Source organism: Diprion similis, chromosome 2 (genome assembly GCF_021155765.1).
Source record: "Diprion similis isolate iyDipSimi1 chromosome 2, iyDipSimi1.1, whole genome shotgun sequence".
In the NCBI taxonomy this organism is placed as follows: Eukaryota; Metazoa; Arthropoda; class Insecta; order Hymenoptera; family Diprionidae; genus Diprion; species Diprion similis.
In genome coordinates, this window is record NC_060106.1 from 8,438,956 (window position 1) to 8,464,054 (window position 25,099).

At 36.8% G+C, this 25,099-nt stretch overlaps 2 protein-coding genes across 3 annotated transcripts in view; both read right to left on the minus strand.

Annotated features, from left to right (window-relative positions):
• LOC124416355 (calcium uniporter protein, mitochondrial) overlaps positions 1-903 on the minus strand; it is a 95,375-nt gene extending 94,472 nt beyond the window's left edge. Inside the window, exon 1 of the mRNA XM_046897322.1 lies at positions 867-903. The gene's annotated coding sequence lies outside the window, so the exon portion shown is untranslated. The remainder of the gene's footprint in view (positions 1-866) is intronic.
• LOC124416354 (bifunctional heparan sulfate N-deacetylase/N-sulfotransferase) overlaps positions 1-25,099 on the minus strand; it is a 58,733-nt gene that overhangs the window by 23,680 nt on the left and 9,954 nt on the right. For both annotated transcript variants that reach the window (XR_006930761.1, XM_046897320.1), the window contains exon 2: positions 8,481-8,678. Coding sequence is in view for 1 of the 2 variants with exons in the window: in XM_046897320.1 (XP_046753276.1) it covers positions 8,481-8,678 (198 nt within the window). In the remaining variant the exon portion in view is untranslated. The remainder of the gene's footprint in view (positions 1-8,480; positions 8,679-25,099) is intronic.

The following is a 25,099-nucleotide window of genomic DNA, read 5'->3' on the forward strand; positions in this document are numbered from 1 at the left end:
TCTTTATTTCTCCCTCTCTCTCGAGATAAGTGTGCGGGACGACCTAATTTGCTTCTTGTTTCAACCCTTTCAGTCAGGCAATTCAGTTACCTGGAAATGCAAAAAAATTCAGGATTTTGCGTTGAATATAGAAGAAATTACGAAAAGAAAGAGAAAAGGGCGTCACGACACTAGCTTCTGTCACTGAAAGGGTTAATCGAATATACGTGTTAAACGAAATAGGTCTTTCTCTCCTTGGTTTAACACATCTCCATACACCGTGTATACGTACCATGGTTTCCCATTTATTTAAGAGTGGAACATTTTACTTTTCGTTAGACGTTAAAATACTCAAAAACTATTCCATACTTTTTATATTCATGCATAGATCCTTGAAATTGATTCTTCAAGCTTTCCAAACCTGTCCAACAAAGCATAGTTATCATCATTAGAACACTACCGATTTTCATCTTTCTTGCGACAAAAATTGATAGTTTTGAAATGACTGTAATGTGTGTAAGAATTGCACCAACTGTTTAATTTCTACATCAGTGCTACCACTAGGGCATTGATGATAAAGAAAATAATTGATATCCTACTCAGTCGGTAAAGAGTGACTATATCATCTTCTTAATAAACTGAGGATTTGATTATCCGATTTCTACGTCGTATTGCTCTCCCTTTATTCGACGTGCATGAGGTATAGGCGTGCTATATACGATGCCAGTCTGTCTTATACCTATATTACCTTCGACCTCTGAGCTCCTGCAGCCCATTTCACCATTAAGTAGATTTGGACAAGGAGAATTTATCCAGAATTGAATGGAACATGAGCCCTGTAACCTGCGGCTGATGAGCGAAAGGAGTCGCGAACCCGTGAGAAAGAAAAAGAGAGAGAAAGAGAAAGAGAGAGAGAGAGAGAGAACAGACGAATGATTCAACGGATGAATGGACGAATGAACGAACGAACGGATGAACGAGGAAATGAGGAGTAGTCGGCCGGATATTGTCTGTCGCTTTGCGCCCAGCTATGAAAGCACCTCGAATGATGGAAAATCGATGAGATTCAAAACTGGGACCATAATTCGCCGACGCGTTCTAATTGAGGCTTCGCGCTATCGCGATAATTAAATGATAATTAGCACAAATATATCACCTCGAGAGGGATTATAATGAGATAATTTTGGATGAAAAGTAGTATTCGAATTCTTTGTTTAATTGTGCCAGCTATAATATATAATGTATAATGGATTTGGAAGATGTGACGAGATTCCAACATTTCAAGTGTTACAGTAGAATTTGCATTCTAGTAAAATGATTTGTTCGAATACTACTTTCGTCTTACTTCGTTGGAAATGTAAGCTTCGGTAACGAAACTAGTATAAATCCGATTTGTACGAAAATTCTGTTATTATATTATTCATCCAAGTAAAAGCAGAGGGACAACAATTGATTTGCAACAAATTGATGTAGCAATTGTTATACAAATAGAATTCTAATTCTTGGAGTCAGTGAAAGCCATGAGTATTTGAAGTTAGAATTGAATTGTATAACGACAGGTATAATCACTTTGAACTTGATTTCTATAGAACAATAAGTGTTGTTAGTTCAAGAATAAAAATCATGGTTTTTAATCCAATCGAATAACGAGCACTCTGTGTTTCGTTCGTCAAACATATAATCAAAACGAACAAATTTCAACGTACATGTCTATATATATATATATATGTAAAGATGTTAGATAATAATTTTTTGTCGTACAAAGAGGAATTTAATTCCATTATAGATCATTCGTCACACAGGCGTACAAAATACGAATAATTATTTTCCAAATAAATTCGTTTTAATAATTATATTCACATAATTTTCTCTTGTTCCCACACCGTTACGTAGATGACAAAGTCAAAACAGTTTCGGAACCCCGTGAATCATTTGCAGGGTGTTGCACCCCTAAAAGTAAGCGATATGAAAACTTTGACAACTAGAATACGATGCAAAATCCGCATATTTGAAATCCTCGAGTTCGTTAAATAACCACACATGTATGCCACACCTGCCTACGTTGATGCACAGGCGTGTATCGTACGATTATATGTATAATATATGCTGTATCGTCCCGCGAATGACTCTATCAAGTTTTGAATAACGCGGAGGACGGTGTGCGGCTACTAACCCAGGGTTATTGTGGTCCATATAACGGAGTAATTAAGCAAAGTATTAAAGGTCGTGGATGTATGCTGTCCACGTTAAGCAGTTATCTTTACCGCCCCCTTCCGTATAAATTCACGAATAGCCGCACCCTCGTCCATCCGCGAGCCTGGATTACGCAGGAATATATGGTATAATCCATCCGTGTCCGCAGGTGTTATGGAACGGCGCAAATGAACGAACTGCAGGATGCAGAATAGCTCGGTAAAAAAACAGCGGGGTGGCTGATGTAACAGGTACCTATGTGAGAAGTGCATTCGCACCCCGAGAATGAAGCTAATATGCCGGAAAATGTGCGGAAACAGTTCAGGAATCACGCAGTCGTTGATGTGTGGGGAATAAAATATGAGCTCATTGTCAGCGATGTAATTGTAACGTGTCATGTCACATCGTGCGGATTTAAGCTGCGCTGCCCTTTCGTTTTCTTATTATTCTTTACTTTCATTTTCAACAACTACGCATGTTTGCAGTAATGAAGCATGGCGAGCAATTAAGCTTGGTAATTACTGTTACCTCAAATCGTGATTACAACTCTCTACTCATTAATCGTTCGGTAATTTATGAACTATGGTATGTGGGCGGAATCATCATCATCATCATCATTATCATAATCCGAGAGGGGGAGAAAACCTCTTCGAGGTCATTTTCTTTTATCAATACTCTCCCGTTACTCTATAAGACCACAAGTATCTAGTATTAGACTGGTATAAAATTTAAAAGCGCTTCTTAAATTCCAATTTTGAAAAAAGATACAAGACTGACAGGATGTTTTGGATATATACAAGATTCTCTCGACTATTTGTTTGAAAAACATTGTCGAACGTTTGTGTTTGCAAGCAATTGTAACAAGAATGTGAAAAAACGTGTTTATCTCATATTTTTAACGAAGCAGAAATTTTTACAAAACCGCCTGAACTGAAGTTCCTGAATATCTGAAAGTAAAGATTTAAATAAATGCAGACCAGAGCTGCTGGATTGAACGGTTTTTATTGATTCATTATCTTGGTTATGTTATAACTTATCTGGAACTTATATATATATAAACAAAAAGTATAGAAAGATTGAAATACTAGCGATAAATAACAAGAGGTAAAAGAAAAAAGAATAAAAAAAGGAAACGAAAACAAGATTCTTTCGCCGTTGTTTGCGAAATTTTTCTGTTAGTTTTCAATCAAGTCACACAGAAACATAAGATATAAGTATACAAGCAGGGTTGTAAACAATGCATTAAACTTTTTAATACATTGGCATTTCCGTTAGCCATTAATTTTATTTTTTCAATGGAAAAAATTTTCATTATGAAATTAAATTTAATGCTCAGTGTATTATTTTTTCATTACAAATTTTACAACCTTGTATACAAATATGCGGGTCGACACGCAATTTTCGGTTAGCTTTTTAGAGGCAAAAAATTTGTCCGTGCAGCAATATGGGTAGATCTTATAGTTCACGGCATTGTCATATGAAAATTCTCCAATTTTCAGGTCCCTACGATTTACGAAAAACACGTTGATCAATTTTATCACGTTCTTAAGCTGAGCCTTTGTTTTCGAATTTTGAGCACTTCATTGTTGCAGGAAGAAAATATGACTAAGCACGTTTTGCATGTAAAATAGTCTAATATTTTAGAATATAAAATTCATTTTGAAGTAGACACTTAAGAACTGAGAAAAAAACTCCGGATGGGTCAGAAAACTGGATCGTTTCTATTCGTTGGTATAAAAAAGCAGACATTTCGTAGTCAACCCTGAAGTTTTAAAGTGAAACGAAAGTGGGATCACATAAGTTCCTGAAAATCTACCTGAAAATGAATTACATATTCCGAAGAGTGAAACGGTTTTTTTTTCTTTTACACAAACAAGATATCATCTACACCATATTGTTTTTCCGAAGACATTGAAGTCATACAAACTCAAAAGCAAAGTTCAATTAAAAAATGTGATAAAATAGTCCAAAGTGTCTAAATACGATGATTTCTAATTCTTATTTATAGTGTTAGGTTAGTAGTTATTCTAATTAGCGACACTTTCAAAATTCAAGATTTCGAACAATTAATCTTTCGTTACTTATTGTTAGTTCTAGCATGTTTGAAATTTCGATATATGGTCCATTCGCAATATCGACCCTTTCAAGTTTTGACCCCCACCCTCTATAAGCACGGTACATACGTAAGAAGAGTTCAAAAGTTAATGAAACCTGGGTAAGCGAAGCCAGTTCTTTCGATTTTTCGCCAGCTCTAAACCGCGGACCGGAAGATCCGGTAATCCGCGTACCGTACGGTCGTCCTGTAAAACCAGGACTCGGCGGCCGCTCTGATCCCAGGACGTCAATTAATAGAGGACCCTGCAGGGATAATTAGGCGAAAACCGCGAGGGATATTAGCTTCGCCACGGTAATTTAGCAATGGTTCGAAACGGCAAAAGCTAGGCGGACGGCGCGGCGTCGAGTTATCCGCGTTGCTGTTATTGTCCTCCGCCACTGCAGCTTTAAAGGCATAGCTTTTAATTCGTGCTTGCAAAAGCTGCGGGGTGTGACTGGCGCGAGTGTAAGGGTGGGACGGGGGCTTGAATTTATTCGGGTCTCCGGTGATTATCTTAACGAATGCCTGCGCGCCTCGTGCGTCGAGGGCGCTTAATATTAATACGGCCCTGTGGCCTCGTGGACCTCGTGGTTACGCAATTAAGGGGCTGCTGTAGGGGAATATAAGGGGGCGCCCGGAGAAGAAATAATAACATTCTCTCAACGGTGCAAACCGGAAGGATGGAAGTTTTATCTCCGGATTTGAGTATATCATAATACGTAGGTACACAACGAGAAAAGAATGTCTACCGTATGTACTTGCAAAAACAGAACGGGGTGAGCCAGAAATGACGCTGAATTTAGTAGTTTGGAAACGTGTGGTGAGCTTGTGAAAAAACGGCTCTTGCTAGTTGATGATGGAAACTTTATCATCGATATTTTTCTCTCTTAGTTTTTCACGTCATTTTTATTCAAATTTCCAATATCTCATACTTCGAATTCCAAAGTTATCATAACACCGTTGACCACAGAAAGGATGAAAACATTTGAATGAAAGTAACAATTTACGGAGTCCTTAATTATTTCCGACCGTGAATTACAGTTTGACTGTCAAAACTGAGTAATTTTTTAAATGGTATAACAAATTTTTAAGATAATAAAAAGGATTGAAATATTGTTTCTACGAAATTTACACAACGTTGTTTTTAGAAATTTTATCCTTTTCATTACATTTACACGGAATTATATTTGTTTTTAACTCTATTAAAAATCGAGAAAACTTTAATTAAAAATATTGTTTTTCATTTCGTATAAAAAGTTAGATTCTCGAAATCTGCGGAGGGTGTGTAAAGTGCCCCATTTCTGAACAGTGCGATAAAACGACGCCGGCGCATACCATTGATTTTAAGCCATGGCGAAGCTGAGGAATAAGTTTCATCGAGTCTCCAAGGTATTTCAGTTCCCGATCGAGCTTTTCGTCTGCCGCAATCTAATAATCGCGGAACGCCTGGCCGATAGATCGCTTGCCGGTGAAGCAGATATCGCGCTTCGGTGTTATCGATTATGAAATTGCTTTATACGTGGATAAAGCGAACTGGCTTTCAAATTATCATCCATGAGTGGACCTCGAGCCGAAATCCCGTGGATCATATCGTTCGGGTCGTTGTGTTTGCACGCACAAATATCGACACACGTTTGTCCCTGTGCGCGAAACGTTAACATACAGAAAGTCCCCGGGGTCCAGAAGCTACCGTCCTTCATCCACGCGGGTATCCATACATTATTATTTGATATTATCGGTCAGATTATATACGAGAGAAAATAACCTCGACATGCCGTAATTAATTTTCCCCTGACGAGCTGGAGGCTGAAGGTTTTGCGTCCAGGTCCCGTCGAATTTACGGGTAATATGGATAACGAAAGAAGGGCGTAAGCCACAACGGTTTTCGACATGGTGCTGCATTAAAAGTGTAACTCACGTCATTCAAAATATGATTTTACGACCTCTTGACAACGAACGTTTGCAATTTTTATCATTTTTACTATTATATTTGGATCGAATTTTTGCTCATGTCGATTGATTTCATTTAAGGAATGACAATCAAGTCCATCAATTCCTACGAAGCCTGTAGCAACGATAATTATCGTCACCTGACTTTGTTATACTTTACTATTATCATAATTTTATAACCTGAATTATCGATTTTGACATTATTAAAAATATTCTATATAATAGTCAAAGCTACAGATTATATTTTCCAAGAAAATATTTAAAAACTTTGCGTTCTATTGTTTTTAATTTTCTATACGAAAATTAGTTCACTTAAATTACTCTGTTTTTCTTTCATTCATCATATTTCAAAAACTTGCATTATATGATCCTGATTGAGTTTGAAGCTGTGGAAACGTTTTTTGTTTTTTAATTGTTTAATTTTTTTTCATTCAACACATATGCCAAATGCATTGTAAGATTTATTATCTCAGTTTTACAATAACGAGTAAAGATAAAACTCAGCCGCGAGTTGCTATAGCTTGAAATAAATGAATTATTTCGAACTATATAACGAAACGAGACGACTGCATTGAATAAATTTATTCAATTTCTGTTCGATTCCGGGAGGGGAAAACTCGCTTCGAGACTAACGAATAAAAGCAATTCGTTTCCGTATAAATGTGTATAATTGTTGTATGTATACAATGATGTAAATCCCTCGACGACCAATTGCAAGTATAATAAATCCCTCTTCCATCAGTTTTTTTCTTGCATTATACATACGTATAGAAGTGATGAATTTCCCAATCAATCTGCAACTCCCTATTTTTCTCTTTCCCTCTTAGTTTCTCTCCCTTTCTGGCCCTGCATACATTTGAATTCGCGGGTAGCGAGCAGTTTTATACCGCTGGTAATGGAATAAATTAATAATCGTTATTATATGCCGCGAGTAAAAGCTCCATGGGAAATTGGTCTTCGCTGTATTATAACATTGTTACGCATTGCACCTGATGCCGGTGTTACATTTCCGCTTCTACATACCAATTTTTCTTGATTCGCTCTTTCGTTTTTCCTTCCTTATTATTTTATTTATTTATTCATTTTTTTCTTGCGAACATTTTTCATCGAGCCAGCCATCGAGGAGTTTCACATCGTCGAGTAATCTTGTCACGAAGAGGTTCAGAGATGGGAAAGTAAATGGAGAGGAGAGAAAAAATCACGATAAAAATAAAATTCACTAATTAAAAAAAGCAAGGAAGGGGGTGAAAACCGGTTTCTTCTTCATACTAACGAAGCTTACAAGTTGGGTGGGTATAATAGAATATCTACAGCATTTTGCAAGTGTCTGTTGGAAAAGTGTCGGTTTTCACGTGCGCGCTGAAGTTACTATTTATCCCTGTCTCTCGACTTTCATTGCATCCTTGTTGTTCATTATTATTACGTTATTAAGCAGGCGTTGAAGAAAAGGGAACCTGAAGCTTGAAGTAACAGTTACCGTCCTAGTATCTTTTCGCGTAACTTAATCTATCGCAGCATTGAACTCAATACTACCTTATAATCTTATAATTCGTTATTATTATTATATTGTTCTGCTCGTACCGAAACTACGAGTATTTCAGAACAGAAGTAAATCAAAACGTGAATAGAGATCGCTTTGGGTGCTAATTGGGTTCTACATTGAAAATAATCGTGCTCAACATTTCTTACAGAAAGAAAAAAAACAAACACAAGAAATTAATTCATGTATTTTGCTCTCCTGATTCTCTCTTTTGATTTTTAATTTTTGACGAAACATCGATAAGTTTTGATAAGCGCTGAAATTCATTGCTTCGTACGTTATAAGGACGTAATTTTTTGCGAGATAAAACGATTGCAATCGCGTTCAAGTCAACCCGCAAACAACGGGCTCAAACGATACATCCGAAACACTCGAAGGGTCCTCCTCATTTTTCTTCGGATAAGAAATATAAATTTTGTGAAAAATGCTAAAAAAATAGTATACGTGGAATATTGAAGTGTTGGAGAAAGATCGATTTTATCTATACTTCGTGAAAACAGCCCGCAATTTAGTAGTATTATATTTTTCGTAAAAAAAAAAAAAATATCCCTCCACACAAAATTGTACAGAAATGAAACGAACAAGAAAGTCTTTGCCCGTTATTGAGATTGTAAATCGGTACTTCAACCTTCGAGGGATTGCGATGCGCCTATATCATATTATACGTATATGTATATGTATATGTATACTTATATGTGTATACCGATATAAAATGAGACTCACTTTATTCTGTTATAGACGAGAAGCTCTTCGATTTCTCGGCCCAGCCTCGAGTACAATGTTTCAACGAAGACGAGAACCTTAGGGTCGATTCGTAGCCGAGCTTCGCTACGATGATCCGGAGCTCTCGGCAATCTCGTCGCCCCTCGAAGCGTCGAACATCTTATGGCGGGCTCGGGTCTCGTGTCCCGGTGAATCAGGCTGTAAAAATCAAGTGATTGAAAATCTAGGTTATTGTCAAATATCGTCTTTATGTCCATTTTAAAAGAACTATATTAAACCGCGCCAAGATTTCGATATAAAAGATGAATTTCCGAGGACAGAAGTATGAATTTTTCGGGACAATTGATGATGTATGATGTATAACACATAGAATTGAGAGAGAGAGAGAAAAAACGGTTTTGTTTTCATCATTTTACCGAAGAATTTTCCACCGATAAAATAAATTCAAAACTGTGATTTTTCGATTTTTAACCTCGTGTCTTTCCACTGCTAAATTGATGTGAAATAATTTTCTAAACTTTGGTGACAAACGGTAAAAAGAGGGCAAAGAGAAGAGGAAAATCGAAACTGGATTCTGGTTGTATTCAAACAACGAATACTCGTACATTGCCAAAACCAGGGAGATAGAGTTGAATTAAATGAGCAGAATATTTGGCCGAGTATTAGCATTTCCAGTGAATAAATGGTATACAGGCTGGGTTGTGTTTTGGACAAGTTAATTAAGGCTGAAATTTAGCTGCTCCATGCTGCAGGAGGAATTATCGCGATTATTTCCGGCGAAATTTCCGAGAAATTCCAAAGGTGATTTAATTATATCTCTGTGGTTAAATTGAATACAAGGAAAAGAAAACCTGGGTAAGTCGATTAATTATTACAAATGGCGAATCTTTTCACCACATGTTATATTCCAAAAACCCTCCTTCTCCTCGGTGCAGCGCGCGTTTATAAGTTAAAAGGTAAAAAAAAGTTTCCTCGATCCTTAATTCTTAAAAAAAACGGATACAACGAATTCCCAATGGCGTATCAGCTCTGCCAATGATGGAAGAAATAATGGCGGTGGTTGTGGTGAGCGAGGAAGGGCGGCGTGAAGGGAATGGTTCCCTTCATCCCACGGGATAACATAAAACCATAAATATAACTAACGAACTGCACGCTTTCAGGCTTGCCAATTCTCTGTCTCCTCTACTCTATTACGTTTGTTTTATGCAGTGAGTGCATTATCCGATACGATGTGGGATACGGGCGCGTACCTACATGATACACTGCAGGCTTGTATCAAGTCTTGTGCTTGCAAATTATCAGGAATTATGTAGAGCCTGCTGGTGCTGCTCGTAGCTCCGATATAAGTAGCGAGGCAAGTTCAACGGCTGATACGGTTTCGGAAAGTAAATTAATGAAATTAGAAGGGTGAAAGGTTTTTGAATCGTGGTTCTCGATGAGGTTGAATTTTTTAACTTTAATGTCCAAGCAATCTAACGATTTTTCGAAAAATCGTGAATCTGTAATTTTAGAAAGGTCAGAGAAATACAAAAACCGTAACAAAGAAAAACATATCGAAGTCTCTGTAAAGTTGGTGTAATATATTTATGGGGGCGGGGTGAAAATTTCGAATTTGAAAAGTTGCGAAAGCGCCAAGTTCCAAATTTTGTCGTCGCGAAACTTAATGTAAAGAAATAAAAACCAACGCACAAAGTTCCGAAAATTTAAAGATCTGAAACATTGAAATTCTGAATGATCGAAGACTTTCAGTGTATGAATTTCTGACTTGCTCAAATTTTACCATTCCGATCTTTCTTTGTTTTGGATTTTGGATATCCGTATTTTCGCTTTTTCTTATTTTTCACACTAACTCGTTGAGTGAACTACGTTGTGTGAGTATATTTTAAATTCCGAAATTTTACCCTACTGGAATTTTATTTTTCGGGATTTCACTCACGATCATTCGTAACTTGAATTTTCGGAATCTCGCATTTCGGAACTTTGAGTCATCGGGTGTTCCCAACCATTCGAAACTTTGTTGTTTCGCAAACCTCTGACTTCTTTACTTCAAGTTTCACCACCAAACAATTCGGAATTTGACCGCAGAATTTGACTTCTTACCAATATTTAATCGCATTAATGTTAGATACGACGATTTCAACCTCGTTATCCGTATACAGAACTCAGTCTCTCTCTCTCTCTCTCTTTCTCTTGATTGTGAAAATAAGAAAGAATAAAAAAAAAAAACGTAGAAGAATCCAGTCGGAAATTGCGCAGGGAAAAGTACAAAGGGAATCGAATACTATATATTTACAGCCGAATGTTCTTCGTCTTTTCGAATTCAGTCATAGTCCGGTGCTCTGAGAAGAAATTCGATTAGCGGTTGTTCGGTCAAGCGTGAAAGTATTACAATGATAGGTAATTAGAGGTAAACCTCGTTTTTGGTCCAAAATCTCTCTCTCGCCCTTCGTCGCGTCATCGTCTCTTTGTGCGCGTGTTTTTCTCAAAGTCCTATAACAGATTCGTCTATAAGTTGAATGTATTATATATAATTTCTATTTACCTCCTTACACCTTATAGCCTCAACGTTTCTACGTGGTCTGCAGTTACAGATATTGCTTGGCGTGAGTCGGAGCCGTTAACGCGTAGATAATCGTGGCTGCAGACACACTGTTCCCAGAATAGGCGAAACGCTGATACAGCGATATTTCAGTGCCTCCCTCGCATTGATCGCGTTTTAAAACCCGGTTACCCTCGCCACAGGCTCTGCATAATTGATCGAAACTGTTCTTTTTCTCACAGAGTGAGATGTTCCGCTTCGGTTGTGCATGATATATGTATACCCCCACACGTAATACTAATCTACTGCATAGACAATGATTGATTAAACAGACTTTATGCAAATTAGATTCTTCCGTCCCCAACGATTTTCCCTTGGAGATCGTCGCTCTGTTAAGAAGCACAAGGGGGCAGATCGGATCCTTCGATTCGGTACTTGAATTAGCATCACCTCCGACGAGATAACCGTGACCTAAGCAATGAATTGGAGGTAATAAAACGAGGAATTAAAAAATGGACGAATTTCTCACCTGTGGTGATTAAAAAAGAAAAACTATTTTACCGAGTCTACGGAACTGGATAAAAAGTTTTTATTAAGAAGCGAAGAAATTTATATATCGTATTTCAAATTGTTGTATATATATACAAATGATTCTTACGAATATATGAATGAAAAATTTTACAAGTAATTAAAAAGCTCTTATCACAAAAAATTGGCAATCGATAGAAAATCAGTTTAGAGGAGAAGTTCGTGAAGCTTCTAACCCAAATGCAGACGACATAAAAGCGAATTACAAGGTGGATTGAATTCGGTATAATACACACAGAGTTGAGGGTTTGTCCAATTTACCAAACTTGACTAGCCAAGTAAATTCGTTCACCCAATTCGGAGGTATTGTTCAGTTGAATTAAGCAAATGATACTTAGTGTACGACAAAGCGATCGAATTATCGCGACGAATGTGTTTTTTTCCCGAGCATTTCAGTGAAACGATAAATTAATGTCAATTGCCTCGACGACTCGTTCTTTGCTTTTCGTGTTTCTAACCAATGGCGCCAATTTTCTCCGATTGAATCAACCAGATTCTCTTATCCGCACAGAATCTTGATTAGATAAATATTAAGACTTGCAAAAATTTGATACAGCTAATTGTTTGCGAAAATCCAGGTGCGCCTCAATCAATCCTCGTTACAAGGACAGCAGTTATACAAACCGCATGAAAATCAATATTCGGGTAACGATTGTCAGCGATAATATTTATCGTCAACAATACGTGAAAAATATTTTCTCGCACCGTACATGCGTGCCTGCCTTAAGCTTATATTCATTTTCTAGGAAATTTGACAACACGAGCTTTTCCACTTTGCTGTCAATAGACATGCTACGTCAGGTTTTCAGAACGATGTTAAAAACAGTTGTGTTAATATTATTGGAGGTGACGAGATATAAAATAGATACCTATAATATAAATATAAAATACGTTAAAATCGGTGGAAACAAATGTGCGGATATTGAAAGGCACGAATTACTTGTTCCGGCTGTGACATCGACGCAATTTCTAAAAGTCAGGTGAATAAGTTACCAAGTACTTGAGACCTCGAGATAGCCTTGGTATAAAATATTACAAAGCAATTTTTCTCTTTTTCTTTATCATGTTCGTTGTTTTCTTACATTTTGCGTATAATACAGCCAGCTTTCTCATTCTAGAAATTGTGTCGTAAACCGATAACCAAACAAACAGAAAATCGAAAGAAAAAATGGAAAAAAGGGGAACAAAAAAAAAAAACAAATTAATCTGCGACTCTTGTCACAACACGGTGATAATTCGGATGACGAAGTCTTCTTGTATTATAATAATATCAAATAATATGAGAGCAGGGTGGAGAAGAACTGATTATGGATTCTGACAGTGAGTAATCTAAAGAATTTCATTTCGCGACTTCACGCTTGCGTGAAATGATCGGTTTATATTACATAAGCGAGTAAGTCAGATCATCGCTTTCGGCGCGATGAGAATATTCAGATTGGACGGTGACACTTTCTTAACAGCATCTCTGAAATCTTGCTTTGGTGAAAGAAGGAAAGATGAGCTGATTATGAGACATAAGCTTCGTTTTTGGATCAACGAAATCGGCTACGAGTCTTTTATTACAATTTGTCGCTTCTATTCCCTGAATTTGATAAGCGTAACTGCATAAATAGATTGATTGATTTAAATCAGGGAATCATTCGTTTTTTGCCGCAAACGATTTATCCTGATTTTGCTTTCCGATTATTCCGACGTAAAAAAAGGTTGTCATAATTTTTGTAGATAACTTAATTATCTATACGATTGCATAGACCATATACAGGACCGTGATTACGATTGTTTGTAAAAAAAATCCACGAAATAACTGAAACAAGTAAGTTTTTTTGTTCATATCATGCAATTGAAAAAAAGTCGCAGATCTGAGTAGCAGCGAATTTGAAAAAAATATTTTCACCGTTCGAAAGAGTACGGCGGATAGAATCGGAGCGAGGATAGTTGAAAGCCGTTAAAGGAAGCAAGGAAAACAATTTAGCAGATATAAAATGGGAAATATGTACAGTTTTTATTCCCCCTTAGGCGTCTGCAGCATCCAAGTGTCACGTGTAAATCTCACCGCTGGGACTCGTAGCGTATCTCAAAATGTTCCCCACCGCTCTCGAGTGAGACTCGTGTCTTGGCTGAATAATTAATTAAATTCGGCATCAGCCGTGAGTTTATTACCGCACGCATCCGAGGACTTATATATAGGTACGATATCTCTTCTCGTAGAGGCACGACGTAAGGCGGCAGTTACATACATCGCATCGTCACGTATGCTAAGACTGGAACCACCGAACTTAAGACGAAGCAAATTCTACCAAAACCAGTCAAAACGACTAGTGCGGTAATTCGAGTATGAGAGAAAACGACAAATGACTTCTGAAACTTTGACGTCTAACGTGCGAAATTTTACGCTCAAAGTTTCGCACGTCGTATAGGAATATTGTCGGTATGCGACGTTAAGTTGCTTCGCACGGAATGCAGATAATTCGGACCATCAGTTTCTGCGGGTATTGTTCGTAAACGTAACTACCGCAGCAGGATAATTTCACTGCAGAATTACGACGAACGTATAAAAAAATTTTATTCGTTGGATGTGTTGATTTACTTACTGACAGTTTTTATTTCTTTATTTTCATTTTTATTTTTGAGTTAACGATATGCGACATTCTCAAATCCAATATTCGTCAAGTGCGTAAAGTGAAGAGATATTTTAGGAGCGGAAGTTATCCTAACAATTTTGCGGTACCTATGTGCGAATAGCAGTCTAAAAATAAGAACAATCGCGAAAGCTTTCAGAGCGATTTAAATGTATTGCATCCGCAGTGTAACTAATCTTTGATCTATTTATGAAACCCTTGTTTTTTAAAAAATTTCATAATAATAATAATAATAATAATAATAATAATACATCATTCACAAAAGTCTTCGTCGTTTTCTTCGTAGATAAAACGTATATTATCTGACAAGATATCAAGGAAAAATAATGAAGAAAATATAATCTGATCACCACTCTATAGAATTAAGCCTCCGTTGATATGCCATTTAAGGTATTGTGGATTATAATTCAGGCGCGTCTTCGATTATTCATTCATTTAAATTATTTATCACGCCCCTGACTCTCCTCAATTTTCTCCATCACTCCTCGTCCTCCTCTCCTCTCGTACGTATAGCCGCGGTATCGACCCTCCTCCGAGCTTATCGCGTCCGGCTAATAACATTAAATTCTGTCCGATGCGTGTCCCGAAAATATATGGAGGCTACACACGTGTACCTACGTACATAGTATACATATAATATGTATACGCTGTACGCGCGATAAGGTCGCATAGACCGAATGATGCGATGATACCTACTGCTTCGTGTCTCCCTACCCATAATTCCCTCCGAGCCCAGGGGCCGTATAAAGAACGTTGGAAAAAGGATAGCGGGCCTTGACTAGATATCGTTTTATACAACTTTCACTCGTAGGGTATTGATTTGTCGTTATTCGAACGATACTTGAACTGGGCCCAAGATTTTAACACCCTGTACTGTACCTGAGACATATTTTCTAAAAAAAATTTGAGTCCTTTTCAATATTGGAAGAACTAGTACAAAAAAAAAAAAACAAAAAAAAACATGGGGACCAAATCCAAGAGGTCGAGGGTTAGACCCTTGTCGATTTGGCCTGGAATGCCCCATATATAATTGTGACAAGAACTCTGAGTTTCGGTTCTGACGACCTATCTTGTACAAAGAGAGTTTTTGTTCAAAGTTTTTGGACAGAGAGAGAATAGAAAATGATAGTAAAAGAAGAGAGATAAAAGCAAATGATAACAGCAAAATAAATATTTAACAGTATAGTTAACACAATACGTAGACAATTGAATATATATATATAAACAATAATAGTGATCAGGTGGTGACACAGATATGATGAACATGACAATATTTGAAAGCACAGAAAAATGAAAATGAAGAGAGAAAGGAAATGGTACGCAGCTTGCCGAATCCTAGAATATTCTTGCATAGACAGCAGGACTGGAGCATGAAAGACTCGAAGATATAATGAACATAGGGTGGTAGGTACACAATATCTAGCACGCGAGTTCTTCGTGCCGTGTGATCGTAAAATTGACCCGACTTTGAGCCACAGCTCCATCGGGGTTGAAAACGATAAGTCGAAAGGCACTAGCGGGGCAATAACGGATAAGCCCCCCGTGACCGTAGTTTCCCGCATTTCCCGTTTTCCCGTATATCGCCTGGCACCCTTAAAACCTTAGGGATTCCGCCACGCGAGCCTATAATTGTACAATAATACGTGCCAAAGAATTTTGCTGCGACATATCTACGTCTCGTGTTTATATGACACGTGTGAATGATTATTCGGTTCACCGTTAGAACGAACGATTCGCGAACCCAAAGAAAAATCACACAATTTGTTCTTTATCTTAAAAAAAAAGTAATTAAATACGAGTAAAATTTTCATACATTTTATGGCAGGTACCGGATCAGTTTTAGCTAACCAATAAGTAAATTATACATGTAATAAAACGTAGGTACAATGGCGTGTGATTAATTATATTGTAACTATATACCGGTAACACCTGCGCCATATTATAATAATGAGCGACGAAAGAACTCTCGAAATTAATTAAAGTTAAAATTGGATTAACGTTGAGAAACTTTTTCATGAGCCGTATGATGAGGTTTTCTTCTTCAAAGTTTTTCTTCGCCTCGGATATCGCTGCAGTGTTACTTTTCCTCCTCCTCGCGTCAGAGGTACAAGGTGATTTCATAGTAAAACTTTGGCTCACCTACATCCACCTTTATTTTATATATACCTATTATATATATATATATATATATATATATATATATATATATATATATATATATATATATATATATGTACACACGGCCATATACACGTAATCGTAATTAATCGACCCATCGTGAGAAGGAGAAGAAAACTGTCCAAAGTATTTCAAAGTCGTCTCGAACACGTCGTTATGATTCTTGAAGAGGAAAGTTTTCGACAAAGAAATGACGGTGCGTTATAACTAACTACCTTGGTAAAAGAAATTTCCGGCTAATAAACCGCATTCGGCGAAAAAGAAAGACGACTAACAAACGTATGAAAAACCATGTACAAAGTTTTCTCGTACTATAAATATTTGCTCTGATTCTGAGTTTGTTCAGTTGAACAAATAGTAAACGGCACGTGAAACGTGTTATCAAGTATCCGGGTCTAGATATTCTAAGAAACTATAGTAATTAAATCTACGCGAAACTCTCTTAGAAGTACGGCATGCTAAATGAACCGTCTTTTAACAAAACGTCTCGCTGAATTATAAATTAAATGACGGCCAAACAATCAATAAGTGACAACAAGTGTCGGTATGAAGTAACCCCGAGACTTATAGTCTCGTAATTAAAAAGAGTAAAAAGTTTAATGTAAAAAGATTAAAAAAAAGTAATATAAAAAAGGTAAAAGTGAAGTGGTAGCTTAAAAAATTCACATCTTTCTTCGAAAATGCAAAAGATCGTAAACAGCCATCGAACATTAGCGGAACAAATTTCAATGTAAAGTAGAAAAATGAAGAGGGACCATGAAAATAAATGGAAAACGGCGACGAGAGAAATCGAAGCTAACAAAATTAAGACGTTTTTATTTATACCATGACAGCTAAAGAGAAACAAGTTATATATAGAATATTACGGTACAACAACTTTGAACCGATGATTTCTGCGTTGTGTGAGTGAAGGAATGAACCGATGAATGAATGAACGATATACAATATGGTTTTCATCGATTGCCATAAAATTTGATATAGCCAAATAAACAGAAGTATTTGCAATATTCACATTCCGAATCGCGGGTAATATAATCGGTCGATGATCGATGATCCTACAACATCAAGAAATATTAGGTACCTACGAACAGGGAGAAGAGCGAAATGAAGTATCGTCAACGATTAGTATAATTTTTTAATATTCAGTCAGTTTTATTTTCGGATATCTGCGCAGGATTTTTTTATCCAGGGCCACAAATTGTAGTAAAAAAAATTCTAGGACATTGTCAGGCTTTCCAAAACCTAAAACCTAGTTTTCCCTGAGATTTTGCCAGTTTTAGTAAGCTGCTAAAACCTAAATTCCAACTTTTTAAATTGCATATATATGTTATATGTACGAGTTATCTGAAATTTACTCCTTAAATTTTCTCCCAGCTAATTGCAAACTGGAAGTTACACAGGGATCTGCAGAAGCTGGGACGTCGAGGTTTGATTGAGTAACCGAAGGGTGTGTTCCGCCCGTTCGGCGATCAGCTACGAGTTGATTGATTGCCGATCCTGAACCACGATGAAACACGCAGCCCAAAATCAAGCCGTCCCAGCAGAACGAAAGGCTTCGCTTTTCCCCGGTCAACTTGATCAAGGAGATAAAATATCGCAAGACAATTTGGCAAATCGATTGTTGACCTTTTTTTTTTGTTTGTTAACGTCCAAGGAGAGAGAATCGAGTAACCGAATATCTATTTGAATGAATTCTATGATAATTAATTAAATACAGACATATTTTTCAAGAATAATAAATTTAGTATTCTATTATACGACATCGTACCGATAAAAAGCGTAACATACTGAAATTGATTAAAAAAGTAGTAATGAATGATGGTTTCTCTCTTTTACACACGCCTTTCCGCTTTTTCAGTCGTGACGGTTGGTTTTCGCATGATGAACAAAAAAAAGCGGCGAAAGAGAGGATCAAAAATGGTAAAAGAGTGAGAAGGAAAGAACGAAAAGAAGAAAAAAAAGACCATCAACTCGTTAATCTCTGCCCGCACGGTTATGTATAATGACGAGAGACGTACTTGATGGAAATAAATTGTTCGGAAAACGTAGCGTTTTAACCCGATAAGCTGGCAACAGCCGTTTACCGGCTTCGTGTCAAGGATCGATGATAAAATTAAAACTTCATTTTTTTCCATGGAAATAAATTACGCCGTCGTTACACAAGCTGTACACACATTCTACATGGATTTCCTAAATTTATGTGGATTTAAAAAAAAACACGCGCTATAATAATTCAACATTTTTTCACTCCGATAGACAAGTTCTTTCAAATATTCATTATATTATTCATGAAGGAATTAGTTTAGTACGAGTACCTCGAATATCTGGGACAGACAGGTTAGGGGGCTAACTATTTCAGTCACGTTCAGTCATTTACGTATAAATAATTCGTATTCCGAACTCCAGACAAATGTGACTTGAATGATTAATATAAACATGAAATTTGGATGAATTGTTCGGCGTGCTTGCCGAATATCTGTTTTATACGATACGATGTGAAATTATAACCTACGGTTCAACACCCCGGCAATTGGCATCGATTTCTGACCCAATATTTATAACAACAAATTGTTTTCCTCTCTCCATATATGCACACATAATTCACAGATACACATAACTTAAAATGATTTCATACATTTGAATGAAAATTATGACGCACGTAAGAAAATTGTAAAATGCAATGAGAACCGATCGAATTATGATTAGCTACTCTTTGCTTTCATTTGTATATATTTGACACATGATATCTCATTCACTTCATTGGTTTTATAATTTTTATCATGAAAGTAGGTACACGACGAAAAACGTAGTAGCTATTTTTTTTTCAAAATTTCTCGACCCACCGTATCTCAGGTGCGATTTAAAGACTTGAAAGGAAACCTACCAAAGAATTCAACAAAAGCTTCGAAAGATTAATAAGATAAATAGAAAAAAAAAATAATCATTATTATTGGATTGTATTTGTGACAATAAAAAAAAAGGAATTATATCCCAATAAAATGATCAAAAGCGCATTGCAGAGAATTGCTGATATAAAAGGATCGCAAAAACTTTTTATATTTTCATTTTTATAGTATTATCTTTTGTATTTTACAAGGAAATGTATTTTGGCATTTTTTAACAACCCTTCTATATAAGCATACCTCTGTAACGCGCTTTTGATGATCCTTTCGGGATATGATACATTTTTCTTCAATTTCAAAACATGAAAAAGATAATCTAAAAAAATTTTTCAAATATGAAACACCTTGATACATGTGTGTATCTACTGTATATCCGTACATTTTCGTTCAAGTTCTATAATTCTCCTAGAATTATTAACGGCAGTTCGTTAGATATAAGCTGCGACCGCGATTGATCGGTTATAATTCAATTTTCAAAACATCACGACAATGATTATTGCTCTTCCGCGTGCCTGTACTCAACAGTATTTAGGACGACGGATAAACCAGAATTGGTAATTTCGAATTATCATACGAGGCCTGCAGTAATGGTGTACAGCTATAACAAACAGCTAAACATGAAACGCAACGTGTCTCTGCAATTATTGATCACACTCATGATTTATGATCCGTGATCCGGTTTCCTCGCCAATCGTCATCTGCTGCTACGCGAGTAGTGATGATTCAGCGGTGATTTAGTTATAACAACAGTCTCTTAATTTTTCAATTCTATTTTCTCGTTCTAACGGTATGAATTCTCACTCTTATATACATACACACATACATATTATATATATTATGGTATAGATTAATTCGTTTCTCAAAAATCAAAGAATTTTTCGTTTCGAACCTGAATGCGATCTATTTTCAATTCTCATGCTGTTCTACTGTGGCAACTTCAATCGTCAATATAGAAATTTGAATAAAAATTTCAATTCACCTCGCTTAAATTGATGAAATTTGATTTGACTGTAAAATTTTGAATGAAATTTAATCCAGAATTACTTTTTTCGACTTTTCGCTAATTCTATACGGATATATTATTACAGAAGGGGTTGTTGGTGAAACGAAGGGGTTACAGGACATCGACGGACGGGAATAGGGTGATTCTAATAACGAAGCTGTGATTTAGCCTTACAAGAGCGGGTCTTGTAATCGCCCACCTTTAATAACAATTAAGGGAGATATTTCGAGCGTGGAATTGTATTACTCCGGCATTCAGGCAGCAAGAAGGGGCGGCGGTCGGGGAATGTATCAAAGTTGAAGCAATTAATAGAGTGTCATTAAGGGACGCGAGAGCAGCGCGCGTTAAATTCGTGCAATTTCCAGCCACACAGAGTGAAGAGCAGCGAGTTTCTTGGTTCGAAGCCACCCATATAAGGCACCATTCGAAGCCAACAGAAGTATCTTCTGTTCCTATAACACGGCAGGAACAATGAGCCAGGAATGCGTTTTACACTGCCTGAATTACCTGCAGTCGTGTATATCGATGACGATGCACCAGATGCGTAAGAGCAACAGGTCTGCAAGACTGCAGTGATTTGCAGAAAGAAGATGCTGCGGCACTCTTTCTTGTTGTTCACGCCTCTTTTCATAAGTTGGTAAGCAAAACGCGGCGACATTTCGAATCGACGCTGTATCTATGGGTGAAAAAAAACTTTTCAAATCATTAAAACTTTGCTGATAGTTAATTATGCAATATTTTTTTGTAATTTCGCTTTAGTATTCAAGTCAAGTTCGATCTGCTCTGTGTTAGTTTTGTCCGATGATCTGTACCGTTGATATCGTCCATTGCAGACTCGATAAAGGTCTCGGTTACGGTCTTTGGATTGAAGACCCAGGATTTTTCATGACAACCGAATAGCTACCCCGAATTAATTTTGGGAAGGGATTTTCGAGGGGTGGATGTGCTGGTCATAACTATAAAGTAGGTTAACCAAAGTCTGTCTCCATCAATGGTACCAAAAATGTTTGGCCATGGCACCTACGATCAGTGTAAAATTTGACTTTCATACAATTAACAAAAAGTTTTAGATAGATTAAGTGAATATTTATAACTGTAGGATAAACGTATATTCTTTTTGTAAAATTGATTAGATTAGTATAATTAGAACCAAATAAAGCGCTCCAGATCTCGTTGGCTAAAGATGACGCTGCTACTCTGTAAGTGATCGCGAAATGAATTACAGTTGTGAACTTTACCTGCCAGGCATTTTATGCCAAGTAGAGTTTTAAATGAAATCAATCGAATAAGAGAAACGTAGAAAAGAATTAGCAGAAAGAGAAGAGAGAAGATGAAAATAAAGGCAGCTAAAGAGTTATTTAGTGATGCGCGAGGATTGATATTTTTTCATTAATAGGATTGCCTTAACGCAGGGATTGAATTATAATTGAAATTGAAATTGGAGCAAAGAAAAATTAGAGAACAATTATTTATTAACTTGATTTTACATTGGGGTGTTTCAAGTTGGTACTTTAACGATGCATATTTAGGAAAATCGTTATTTCGGAGTCTCAGGATTGTCCGAAATTCAGCCAGTGAATCATAGCAAAGCAAACATGTTCATATTTCGAAAAGCCAACTTCTTGAAAGACGTTCTAAAATTGTACAACGATTTATTCACACAAGCAAGATAAGAAACAATACCCTCGTAACGATTCTGTACATCATTAAGTAAATTTCAAACAATTCGTAAACAATGATGCGTTAAACTCTCGATAATAACGCCATTGTTCACCAAATCATAATGAATTATTTCCTTCTTTTTCGAGAGTGAGAGTAAGAGAGAGACAGAGAGATCTATATAGATCTATATGCGAAAATAGGCGCATAGCTATGTATAATATAAGTACATATGTAACAAAGAGCGCGTGACTGCGATGCTGAGAAGCAGAGACAAATTGTTCGATGGAAGGTCAGGGGGAAAATCTGAGATCGTGACTGGGAAAAGAATTTCCTTCTCGTACATTATAAGGTCATGTCGTTTCGCGTAAGGGAGATTTTTTCCGCGGATTAATAAATGGTTCCCTCAAGATTTTATGGGCCCATCAGTTTTACCAAATTTTAATACCTATAACTTTTAACATCGAAATCTCTGCCGGAAATATCTGCATAGGTATTATAATTCTTCAGCGGCTTTGCAGAAATCCTGATTTCTTATGTGTAATGCTCGATTATGGGTTTGTAAATTTAAAATGATTATTATACTTGAGTCATTTGGAAACACATCAGATCCCTGATGATTTTTCTGATCTGTGAATATCGAAAATTTGTCACAGGAATGAAGGAGGAGACAGTTTGGTCGGTCAAACCATCAAATACTTGTAGTTTGGAATACATTTCAAGTTCAGTGGGATTAATCAGCGCCTTTTCCGAGCGAACAAAACTTCGTGTGAAACTGGCTTCACAAAATTTCTCTATAATCATACGATAGTAATATCTCTGAATAATCTGAAACAAAACTCAATTTTTCGCAACGAATGAAAAAGCTTAGTCAAAAAACACTTCGCCATTACAGAGTACAAAATAGTAATAAAAAACGATGTTCCAATTCTACAAAACCAAGCGCAATACATACCTCCTCGTTGTTTACATTTCATTATACAGGTAGAGAGAGCATGTATAAGCTTGAAATGAAATTTCGAACAGACATACGTGAAAAAGAACATAAAAGTCAATAAAGCTCTCGCTGATTGGTTTTTCCCAAGTTTTTTTCTCTCTCTTTTTAGTCTGAATGAAAAAATAATGCTCGCAACCGTAAGACTGGTGATAGTCAAGCCCAATACTCGGATTAATACTCTGAGATTGATCCCGGAATTCACTACCGCGGAAAGACACTAGAGTCAGATACCCAGATAGATTGGATAGATAAGACCAAGAGTGATAGCAGAAGAGATAACGAAAAATCGAGAGAGTTTAGTTCGGAAAAAGAAAAAAATTGAGACTTACGAACATTCTTCACTAATGCCACATAAGAAGTTAGCTGGCAAAGGAAGTTATGGAGAGATCATTACTTCAGACGAACGTCGATGAATGTGATAGCGGAAGAAAAGATGTACAAGGTACTTGATAGTTCCTTTCCTTTTCTCAAAGATCACATTTGATGGAAATTGATCTTTGATCTACTATTAATGCACTATTCGAACTCATTTCAATTCATTACGGAGACGAAAGGGAGACTTAGTTCGATCGTCTTAATTACCAGAATCGGTAAGTGCTAAGTCACCGGAGGATTATAAGGGTGTAGGGCAGGGTATGTATGGTTGGTTGGTGGGTGGGTGGGTGGGTGCATGGAAGGAAGCAACGGTGAATGCGAACGAGGCTGAAGGGCTTAGGCTGGTCCGGAAAGAGATATCACGCACAGACACAGACACAGACACAGACACAGACACAATATAATTTTATTATCCTTTTCCCACATATTTTATGAAGAGTTAACTTGGCAGAGTCGCGGCGGCATGGCAGCTCTATAAACTGCTGGCTGACGGAGATTTTCGTTATTTTTCTTTTCACTTTTTCCCTACGCATCCTGAATTACGCCAGGGTATAATGCGTTAATGAACCGACCTTTGTTTACGTAAGCAATAAAAGGGACGTTGTGTAACACCGTGCCTGTGATCACCGCTTTTATTGTCTTTTCTCCTGAAGGGTCGTTGTCTTCGTTAACGAGATAATTACGTGCCGCATTGTGCATGCCGAGTGCTGCATGCGTTGTCCTGCAGTTAGTAACGTTATCGTAACGAAACATCGACGAAAAATCACTGTTTTCTTAATTTTATAATGATTTTTAACGAATTCGGATTTCAAAATACAAATGTGGTTTACTGAATTTCAGACCATTTAAATACCGCAAATCCTTCAATATTTTAATCGACGGAATGTCTCTACATCATTTCGTGATAGGTAAATCATAGAAATGAAATTGATGGCTAGTTCCAGTAAAATTGAGTATTTCCAGCAAATCAATCAGCTGTAGCTACAATAGTTTAGGTAGTTTCTCTTGTACATAAAAAATTTGACAGTAGCGATGTCGTAATGAATTTAGTCCCAACTTTTCTAGTCGAGTACAATTATCGCCTGAAGCCAAGAAGTCATGGATGGATTTAACTTGTATATCGTGTACTTCACGTATTACTCGACGTTTGACGATAAGGTTTATCATCTGCTGCAAGAATGTCTTTGCGTTGATAAGCGGAAACTCATGGCTCCAGCAGTTCGCTTCAAGATGACCGATAATCGTTCTGACAATGCAGGTATATGTGTATGTATGTGTGTGTGTGTGTATAAATTCTTACTCTCAAAGTGAAACTAACAGTTGTCGATATCGATTGACGCCACGCAGCTTGTCGGTCCGCAATCAGCCGCTCAAATCAGAGACTTCAATTAGTATACACCACACAGCCTCGATCAAATGTATTGATTAATTTATGGAGTTCCAGGAAACAATGACTAAAGGACCGGCTGCAACTGCTGGGCAGAATTTCGCAAAATGATTCATCATTGCAATTATCGTAAATAGCTTAAAGTTTCCAAAAACTATGATTCGACTAAATGAATCGGGTAAGCAATAAAAAAAAAAAAAAAAAAGGAAACAAATAATAAACGAGAAAAATAGAAAAAAAATTATCAAAATAACGCGTCTATGATGCCGAGGAGAAAAATGACGCATATATAATGTTATAGTTGGGTTATTTCGTCAGGGATGAACGTGTCGGGTGACTGAGCTTTTGAGA